At 37.2% G+C, this 10,751-nt stretch overlaps 1 protein-coding gene across 3 annotated transcripts in view; it reads right to left on the bottom strand.

The window, feature by feature from the left end:
• The window catches only part of HOMER1 (homer homolog 1 (Drosophila)), a 140,212-nt gene that overhangs the window by 19,778 nt on the left and 109,683 nt on the right, over positions 1-10,751 (bottom strand). For all 3 annotated transcript variants that reach the window (XM_010834593.1, XM_010834594.1, XM_010834592.1), the window contains exons 6-8: positions 9,649-9,805; positions 5,658-5,768; positions 4,969-5,049 (exon numbers count right to left, since the gene is read on the bottom strand). In XM_010834593.1, coding sequence (XP_010832895.1) covers positions 4,969-5,049; positions 5,658-5,768; positions 9,649-9,805 — 349 coding nt within the window. The remainder of the gene's footprint in view (positions 1-4,968; positions 5,050-5,657; positions 5,769-9,648; positions 9,806-10,751) is intronic.

The raw sequence follows: 10,751 nt of genomic DNA, 5'->3' as shown, positions 1-10,751 counted from the left end.
GAGTGACTTCCCTTTCACTTTTCACTTTCATGCATTCGAGAAGGAAATGGCAACCCACTCCAGTGTTCTTGCCTGGAGAATCCCAGGGACGGGGGAGCCTGGTGGGCTGCCATCTATGGGGTCGCACAGAGTCAGACACGACTGAAGCGACTTAGCAGCAGCAGCAGCAGACACAATGACATCTCAATAGCAAAAAGTATATTTAATGCTCCGAACCTGGTTTCTAAACACCAAACTTTACTAAAAGAAAAATTTGTCTGAAGAAATAGCTAATTTCAAGGCTGGAACTGAGAAATACAAGATGAATCTAGAATATCTAGTTGAGTTAAAACACGAAGTTCTTTAAAAAATGATAGGGTCACATCCAAAGGACACAGAAGCAGGATTAAAAAGGTTCCCCCTTGCCAAATCTGGGACAATTTAACGTCAAAATAAATAGACATGACAACTAAATGCAACTTGTGATCCTGGAATGAATCCTGGACCAGAAGAACAATTTTTAATATTCTGTTATAAAGAGGACAGTTTTGAGAATTAGAATAAAGTCTTTAGATAATTTCTTGATTTTGATGGTTATGTAAGAGACTGTTCTATTCTTAGAAAATACACATTGAAGAGGTTGTCATACTAAGTGAAGTCAAATATCATATGATATCGCTTATATCCAGAGTTTTAAAAAAGGGTACAAATGAACTTATTTTCAAAACAGAAACAGAGTCACAGATGTAGAAAACAAATTTATGGTTACCAAAGGGGAAAGGATAAATTGGGAGATTGGGACTGACATACACACACTACTCTATATAAAAGAGATAGCTAATAAGAAGACTCTTGAGAGTCCCTTGGACTGCAAGGAGATCAAACAAGTCAATCCTAAAGGAAATCAACCCTGAATATTCATTGGAAGGACTGACGTTGAAGCTGAAGCTCCAAAACTCTGGCCACCTGATGCAAAGAGTCGACTCACTGGAAAAGACCCTGACGCTGGGAAAGATTGAAGGAAGGAGGAGAAGGGGACGATGGAGGATGAGATGGTTGGATGGCATCACCGACTCGACGGACATGAATCTGAGCAAACTCTGGGAATGGGTGATGGACAGGGAGGCCTGGTGTGCTGTAGTCCATGGGGTCACAAAGAGTTGGACATGACTGAGCAACTGAACAACTGTAAAGCATGGGGAACTCTACTCAATACTCTATAATGACCTATATGGGAAAGAATCTAAAGAAGAGTGGATATATGTGTATGTATACCTGACTCACTTCGCCGCAAGCAGAAACTAACATAACACTGTAAATCAAATACTTCAATAAAAATTATCTTTAAAAATTATATGCAAGAAAAAGAAAATATACATTAAAGTGTTTAGAGGTAAAAGGATATCAGATTTGGAACTTATTCTCAGCCATTTGGAAAAAAAAAAAGAATACAGAGAGAATTCTATCATAATCAAACAAAAACGAATATGGCAAAAATGTTAACATCTGGTGACATAGGTGAAAGGTACATGAAAGGTACATTATTCTTGCAACTTTCCATGTGAAATTACTTCAAAAGAAAAATTTTAGAAATAAATTAAAAAAAATGAGATCACTTCATTCAGTGATAATTGCTACAAGGAAAATAAGACAGGGTAATATCACACAGCAGTGAGTGGTGGGGAGGCCCGCAGAATAGTGCTTAAATAGGGAGATCAGTGAAATGAACATGTAAGCCAAGTCTTAATTACATTAGAAACCAGCCCATTTGAAGATCTGGGGACTTAGAACTCTAGGCAAGGATATGCCATATACTATAAGGTAAAAACGCACTTCGTGCCTTCAAGATACAAAAAGATGACAATAAACATATTTAAAACTTGTAAGCAAAAAAAAAAAAGGTAATACTAAAAAAAATAATAAGTTCCCCTTGTTCCCTATCAGAAGCAAAAAACGAGAGGGGACTAATATCCAGCGGGTGTCCTGTTGTTCCAGACATCAGTTTCTCAGTATAAGTAATTTCAAAACATTGACACCAAGTAATTCTTTAGAAGTTCATCTCAAAGAAATAATGAGAAAGGCAAGGTTTATGTAAAAAGATACATTATAACATTATTACAACTAATGTTGAAAACAAATGATCATCCCTGTAAAAATGTTGGAAGAAAATTATGGTACACCTATGGAGGAGAATACTATATAGCTATATGACACATGCAGCCTATGACATAACATTGTTAGGAAAGCAAGACAAAAACTTGCTATCTATATGTCTCACATAAAGAAAAAGTTATCCACAAAAACACTGAAGGAAGGAAATTCTCAACATTTTGCCTTAGGATGATGGGAGTATTTTTTTTTTTCTGTTAAGTTACATTTTTCTAAATTTTTTACAATGAGCATATGTTACATTGATATTTAAAGAAAAAACAACTTGCAAACTAAAAAAAAATCGTATCAAAACTACTTAAAATTTTTCCAAACTATGTTTTTTATCCAAATTCATAGCTACAATCCAAACCCATGCATTGCAATTTCAAAGTTCCTCTACCGTTTCAGAAACTAATGATCCCAATTTTTTGGACTAAATTTAAGAATGGAGGTTCAAGAGTGATGGAACTTTTGACATGTAGATAGTTTAGGTAGGAGGGACTAGGCCATAAAAGAGGAACTTTCTTCAAACTAGAAAAAACATACAGGTTATTTCGGTGGGTTGGCCTTTTAGAATTCACCCTTGGGTTTTCTGAAAGCTTCCCTGTCCTATTCCAGGTAGGCTGTCTTGATAAGTATTTCTGATATTCAATGAAAAAACAGGTAAGAATTGATAGTCACAATTCTAGGTGCCAGCTGTAAAATTCATTTACTGCTCGATCAATGATGAAACACATTTAGAAGTTTGATATGAATAAATCATTTCTTGGTTTCTCTGAGACAATATAAATGTGTACATAACTGAAAAAAATTTCCCCAAGAATAGTTAGGGATGGCTTGGATGCCTGCCTGCTGAAACGGTGTGGTAATATAGACAGAATAGAGATTTTGGAATCGAAACAAATCCAGTCTTCACTATTTTCTAGCTAAGTGCCTTAATTAAACTTGTAACACCTCTGAATTGCTGCTTTTTCTTTGAAAACGGGGATCCCACACCTGTTACTCTAAGAGTTAGAGCTAATGTATGCAAGTGCTTGGTGGTGGTGGTGAAGTTGCTAAGTTGCTAAGTGGTGCCCAACTCTTGCAACCCCAGGGACTGTAGCCACCAGGCTCCTCTGTCCATGGAGTTTCCCAGGCAAGAATACTGGAGTGGATTGCCATTTCATTCTCCAGGGATCTTCCCTATCCAAAGATGGAACCTTTGTCTCCTGCACAGGCAGGCAGTCTTCTGCACTGCAGGCGATTTCTTCACCCATGAGCCACCAGGGAAGCCCCATTGTGTAAATGCTTAGCAACCACCTATATCAAAGCAAGTAATTAAACAATGGGAGCCAAGCCAAGCCAAAAGAGAAAACCAGCCTGCCTTTCCACCATTTGTTCCAGCCCGGATCATATGTTTCTTATTTTAATTCTACACCAAGTTTTTCTCAAGTTTGGCACTCTTGAAACTTGGGGCTGGATAATTCAATGTTCAGTAACAACTTTGGCTTCAACCTGTGTGTACGCTCAGTTGTGTCCAATTCTTTGTGACCCCATGGACTGCAGCCTGCCAGACTCCTCTGTCCATGGAATTCTCCACGCGAGAATACTGGAGTGGGTTGCGATTTTCTTCTCCAGAGGATCTTCCTGACCCAGGGACAGAACCCACCTCTCTTGTGTCTCCCGAATTAGCAGGCGGATTCTTCACCACTCGTGCCACCTGGGAAGCCCCAACCTACTAGAGATCAATTCCACCATCTAAGCTGTAAAAATCAAAACTGTCTCCCCACATAGATGTATGTTCCCTGGGGCACAAAACTACTCCTAGTTAAGAACCACTAATCTATGCAGACAGTTAAAATATAGAAACAATATTTAATAGGGCAGATCAAAACAAGCAACTTCATTTTCCTAGACTGCTGAAAGTCAGTGATGGGAGAGAAAGGGGAATATTTCATAGGAAGAACTTGTCTGTTTCATGAAACGTCTCTACTGTCAGAGTTTGTGCTCATTTAACAGGTAGAACAAGTTAACTCATCTAAGCCTTAGTTTCCTCATATGACGCTACATGGATTAAATGCATAAGCAAAGTGCAGTGTCTGGTACACAGTAAGCACTCGAAAAATACTGGTTGTTCTTGTTACAATCCAGGTACTCCTTCCAACCCTAGGTTTTCAGGTCCCACTTACCAATTTTTGTCCCTAATTCCTCACTCTATACATATTTGCATTTGTTTCTACTCCAAACCTTGAAGTGGTCCTAACTCTTCTTGAGGCTAGGAGGTATAAGAAAAGCGTCTGGGCTGACAGCAGGAGAGTCTGGCTGTAATTTTGAAAGAAATCTTCCCTAACTATGGCTGACTACCACTGACACAGGATACATGGATGTGAATTAAGAGTCAGGAAGCGTGCTATTTATGCAGAGAAAAGTGAGTAAAATTAATCAGAGCAAAGAAAGGAAAAGAACACTGCCTTGATTTCCCTGAGGGCACAACTACTGCTGTAATTCATATATTAGTTCAGTGTGAAAAAAGATGAGCAGAATTCCTAAACTATTTGAATATACTCCATTTGAGACATTTTCTTTAAGTTCAGGGCACTTTTATGTTAAAAGTAGACATTTCTAAAATAATTTTACTAAAGACAAAGAATTTATAAATGACCATCTGTTATGGTAAGCTACTTAGATGAATCAAGTAATTTTTGAAAAGTCAACCATCAGGCATGAATCAGAAGTTCTAAAAAAGAAAAATGACCAAAAACCTTCAAAACTGAGTTGAAGGGAAAAAGTCATTACTATATGAAAGAAAGATTGATGACTTTCTATGCAGAAATGAATAAAAATTTTATTACAGCTCACCTGTAGTTTCTGAGTCAAAGAGTCCCTCTGTTCTTGTAGTTCTCTGGCATTATCAATTTCTTGTTTTAATCTTTCTATTTCCTAGAAAAAGTAGTGCAATATTTTTAACAACAATATTTTAACTATTTCAAGGAAAGACAAGGCCTTATTTTTCCCTGAAATTACTGTCCAGTCCTTAGAAAAAGGGTGTTTAAAAAATTTCCATTGTACTGATTTCAAGGGATAAATTCATGTTAATGGGTATGCTGTCTAGCACAGAATAATCTGAAGCAACTCAACTCGGTGGCTTTGGTAAAGCACTGCTTAGAAACAGCAATCTGGACATTTTAAGATTGCTTCAAGCTTTGTGGATATAATTCTTTCCTGAGGTATTAAATCTTTTGACTGGAAACTAGAAAAAGCAACAGCTTGTAAAATTCATTTAACTCCTAATGGTTTTCTGTTGATTGTATGAATGCAGCTCTCATACAGAAGAAAAGAGGCAGTATCTCAGTCTGACTGCCTCCCCATAGTTCATAACAAGACACAGCGATGGGGAAAATGTGAACAAGCTGAGTATCACTCAGAAAATTTCATCCTAAAATCACCCCACAACCTTATTGCATAAAATACCCTTAAATCGGATACAGACTCCAGTACTGTACCCATATTTTAGTGAGATTACAGATGAGTGAGAAGTAGCAAATTACCTCTTCCTTCACCTTCAGCGTCTCCTCCAGTTCTTGTATTGTCTGATTTAGTTCTGTCTTATGGGTATGCACTGCATTTGCTTGGCTACTAACACATTCAAGCTCAGTCACCTAAAATCAAATGAGAACATAAACTAAATCGTGACAATTTCACAGGATTTCTTGCTGAAGACATACAGTAAGTCCTTCATAGGTGTATAATGAATTTTGAATCAATATATGAAAATTAACTTTGAGAGATATTAAGACAGGGTAGAATGAGCAGAATTGATTCTTTAAAAATATCAATTTAGGACTAAGGAAAAAGACCAAAGAAGATAGCTACACTCGGTCATGAAAAAGTTAGGAAAACTTAAATTAAGTGATTAATGACAGTAGAAAACCCCTATAATAAAAGTCTTCTTTAAAAACGTTTTCTGAAAACAAATTCAAAACCAGCCATCTGCCCTCCATCTGTAGCCTTTAAATTAAATATGGGTTCTAAAAACTGGCCTTGCAGAAGTGAGAAAATATTCAAATACGGTTCTAAAATGTAAAGGAATCTGGAAGAAAAGATATGCTTAAAATACAACTTAAATCACTTGATACTAGAATATCTTCACATCAGCAGGGTCTCTTTCAGCAAAGGAGAAGAGTTCTCTAGGCAGGACAAATTTCCTGAGGGCCCAGACAGCAGCTTAACTTTCAATGGGCACTTGCTATTTTTTTAAAGAACAGAGAAGGGCACTGTCTCTAAAAGCTATGCCATCCAAAATTAGTCAAAACAGACAGAAGTCAATAGAAAAACACACACCTTATCAAAATCCTCTACATGTCAGGAGCTCACACATTTTGATTGGTTAGAATACAATAAATTGTAGACTATTAAGGAAACAGCAGATCTCTCTCCCTCACATTTTCCAAATGGTGAATTACCACCACATTCTGTCAGTCTTCTCTCATATCATTTTCTTGGTTTCTATTCATGCTCTAATAGCCTTGCACAGACCCTTGTTATACAGGTGTAAACAAAACCAGTGGCCTGCCACTGGACCTAATTATATCCTTTGTCTATTTTTATGTCTTCTGAAAACTGCTAACACCCATCTTTCACTGTGTGACTGCCCCACTAAAAGCCTCTCAACGGCTCATCTTTCTTACAGCATCAAATCTAAACTCTCAGTCCCCCAAAAGCTAGCTGCAAACTATGTAAATATCTCATTGCTCAAGACACCTAGTATGTATGAACTTTCAACAAACCATGCTAATATTCATCTTGTGGATTTAACTAGAATGTTCTCTTACCTTTGAAAACCATTCAGAACTAACCAACCCCCCAATACTCAGCTTAGAATGCCCTTCTCTAGAAAGCCATTTCTAGCTCCTCAGTTCTCAGGCTCTCCTGTCTTCTGGCCCACAATTCTGAACATCTGTTCAAAGATCTTGGGAATTTTCCCCTATTGTCTAATATATATTAGTTTTCTTTGTACATTAGGCAATACATTCCTCATGAGCAGTTCCAGTCTTGATAAGGTTGGAGTATTTTTTACTGGATTAACTTTCACCCAGATAACAAAATCATGGGCAAAATGTAAACATCAGCTGTTAGAAGGCCCTGGTGGGTGACCAAATTGGGCAAAAGACCGAAAGGAAGCACCATACTGAGTGAGGCACACATTTACACGTCTTTTTGCCTGAAGGTGCTGTGCAGTTCGGCTGCACTGCCTGACTAGACTGCAAGCAAAAATCTGAGCTCTTATTTTTCCAAAGAAGTCTGGGGAGTTGGGGATGCCTTAGAACAACTGAAGCAAATCGAAACTCAGGGAACTGTATGGAAAAAGGACCTCTTAAAAAGCATACAGACATCCCTCGAATCTTCGGCTGACTTCTGAAGTAAACATGTACAAGTAGGAATCACAGGGGTTCGGGAGTGTGGGAGAAATGCTGGAAGAATGAAAAAGCGTTGAGGTGTGGTAGTGCTTACCACCGAGAAGACACTTTGAGGTTAGTGTCAACACCAAATTAGGTTTCTTAGCAAGCACTTCAAGCTTCCCACTGAAACCCCAGGAGGATTATGCCTTAGAAATAAAGATTTCCAAGGACTCAAAAAATCCCCTTGAATTAAGACCAAAATGGAAATAAACCAAATACTAAAGCAGAAGTTTACACCTTCACAACTTCAAAGTACAGCCAGCCCTCTATACTCATGGTGGATGGGGAACCTATGGATACAAAGGGATGACTGTATTATGCCACTTTACACAAGGAACCTGAGCACTCACGGATTTTACTTCCTGTGAGGTGGGGCAGGGGGTGGCGCACTGGAGCCAATCCCCAACAGATACCAAGGGACGGTGACACGCTACCAGTAATTTCACTGCTTGCTCAAACAAAAATGGGCACTGAATATTCAGAGGCAGATAACACAATCTATGGGCTCTATAACATCATCTCATTTACCATGATCAATATACAATCACAAATGACATATGAAGAAATAGGAAAACACAACCTGTAGTAAAGATAAAAATCTCTCTATCTATACACATACATATATACAAAAGCTGAGAGAATTTGTTGCCAGTGCACTTGAAGTACAAAAATATCCTAAAGAATTCTACTCAGACTGAAGAGAAATGATACCTGATGGAAATTCAGATCTATAGGAAGGAAAGAAGAGCACTGGAAATTACGTGAGTAAATAAAAATACTTTGTTTCGTAAATTCTTTAAAATTCAATTGACTACTTAAAGCAAAAAACTCTCAGGGTCGGGGAATACATAAAAAGGATAGCTCCTCAATGAATGTTTTTTGGATTATAAGTCAATTATCCTAAAGTTTTTTTTTTTTTTTAATTGTGGTAAAAAAACACAATGAAAAACACGGTAAAAATTTATCCTCTTAACCATTTTTAACATACAGGTCAGTGGTATTTGGAGACCCGGGTTCAATCCCTGGGTCGGAAAGATCTGCTGGAGAACGAAATGCGACCCCACTCCAGTACTCTTGCCTGGAAAATCCCATGGATGGAGGAGCCTGGTAGACTACAGTCCATGGGGTCGCAAAGAGTCAGACATGACTGAGCGACTTCACTTTCACTTCGGTAGCATTAAGTATATTCACACTACTGTGAAATAGATCTCCAGAGCTTTCCATCTTGCAAGATGGGACACTATCCTCATCAAACAACAACTTCCCCCTTCCCCTCATGAATTAAGTTTAAACTTAGCATAGAAAGGTATTTACTCAGGTTCTTACTCTCCCTCCTGTCTCTGTTTAACTTCAGTCTTACCTCCCCTGTCATCCTGGTCATCTTATACTCCTCAAATTCTGCTCTGATACTAAGCCCATTTCCTAACGTCTATGGAGTTCACTTCTTTAAAATCATTTTTAAAACAGAAGCTAGTGGCATTGGCTTCCTGTTGGGTGAATACATATACTTTGGATTAAAAAATTCTTTCTAAGAAATTGTTTGGTCTCCTGATATTAATTTTTCTTTTACTGCCCCATATTTGTAGTATTGCCCCATATTTCTAATTAAAGTTTTTATCTTTAACTTTTATAAAGACTTTTCTACCTGTATTTTTCAAATTGTTCTTTAAGAAATAAAGTAAAATAATAAAAGCATTTTCATTGCTTCAGTATAATTATATGTCAGTTCAGTATCTCAATTTTCTCAGGAATTGTACAGAGTCTATATTATTGTTCCTATTTTACAGATAAGAATACTGAGCAGAAAGAGGGCAGTAAGTTACCAAAGGTCAGACAGCTAACAAATGGTGCAACAGGAATGTGACATTGGGTGTTTGGACGCCAAAGCTGTCCAAATTCCTTCATTCTCAGGAAACTGCAGAAAATTGTTTTCTTAACCAATAAACCCACATATAATACAACCCATATATATGTTTTGATAACCAACAAAAATCTCCAGAAGAGGTCCCTGTGCTGAATCTGCATGTAAATTAAGACAATCTGGGGCTGTCGGTCCTCAGCTTAGCAGCCCCGCACTTACCCGCTTGTGCAGCCGCTCTGCTTCCTCCTGATACGCAGCAAGCTGCTGCTTCCATTGTTTCACATTGGCAGTAGACTCCAGCAGCGCTGCAGTGAGTTTGGCATTGTTTCCTTTGAGGGTGGCCAGCTCAGCCTCCCAGTGTTTGCTGATTGCTGAACTAAAGGAAAAGAAAAGAAAATTCCACCCATTACACTGACTGTTGTTACTTTAAAGAGACAGCAGTACTCAGTCCTAAGATTTGGTTTATAATTCAAAAATGTTTCAAAGACTCCCCCCAAAGAATAAAAACACAAATATTTCACTTAAATGCTCCTAGTGAATAAAACCTATCAAATAAATAAATATAAGTATTTCTTTTGAAATTGATTTATTTGATTTATTTAATAAATAAATCAAGTTGATTTACTTATCTTATTCAGAGTTTTTAAATACCCCAAATAGAAAAATCTGCTGCAATAAATTAAACTTGGTACTAACAACTCTGATAGAATTCTGGTGTCACTTACAGAACAAAACTAAACTTAAACCAATCACTTTTTCCTCATTTTATGTTCTACTTGTTAAGTTACCCAGAGTTAAGTATCTCAACAAAGACAATTTTCTATTACAAACACAATTCTGTTAAGTGAGAAGGGCCCTCTCAATAATTCCTTTCTTAACTTTCCAATGAAGAAACAATTACCTAATTTCACAGAAAAAAAGGTGGTTTCAAAAAAAAAAAAAAAAAAAGGTGGTTTCTCTACCTCCTTATTGAACAACTTACTCCTATTAGTGAAATTCTACTAACCTCATCCCATTAACTAACTAGTAATGATAATAGGTTTCCTTAATCAGAATTTTAGTTTTTGAGAAGTTATTTGCATCACAGAGCAAATGTTTCGGTGGATTGATATTTTATAGTAATCTTAATATATATATATATATATAAAAGAAAGCATCGTTTCAATCATCAATATTTCTAAAGCTCATCACCAGTAAGAATACATATCAGTGTATCAAGATCATTTCTGTGGCATTCTTTCCAAACATGCATAACCATCATCCCAATTTTGAAAAAAACATATAAACCCAAACTGAGGAACATTCTACAAAATAGCTGGCTT

This window comes from Bison bison, unplaced genomic scaffold, assembly GCF_000754665.1.
Source record: "Bison bison bison isolate TAMUID 2011002044 unplaced genomic scaffold, Bison_UMD1.0 scf7180017864034, whole genome shotgun sequence".
In the NCBI taxonomy this organism is placed as follows: Eukaryota; Metazoa; Chordata; class Mammalia; order Artiodactyla; family Bovidae; genus Bison; species Bison bison.
This window is presented reverse-complemented; position numbering and strand designations above follow the sequence as displayed.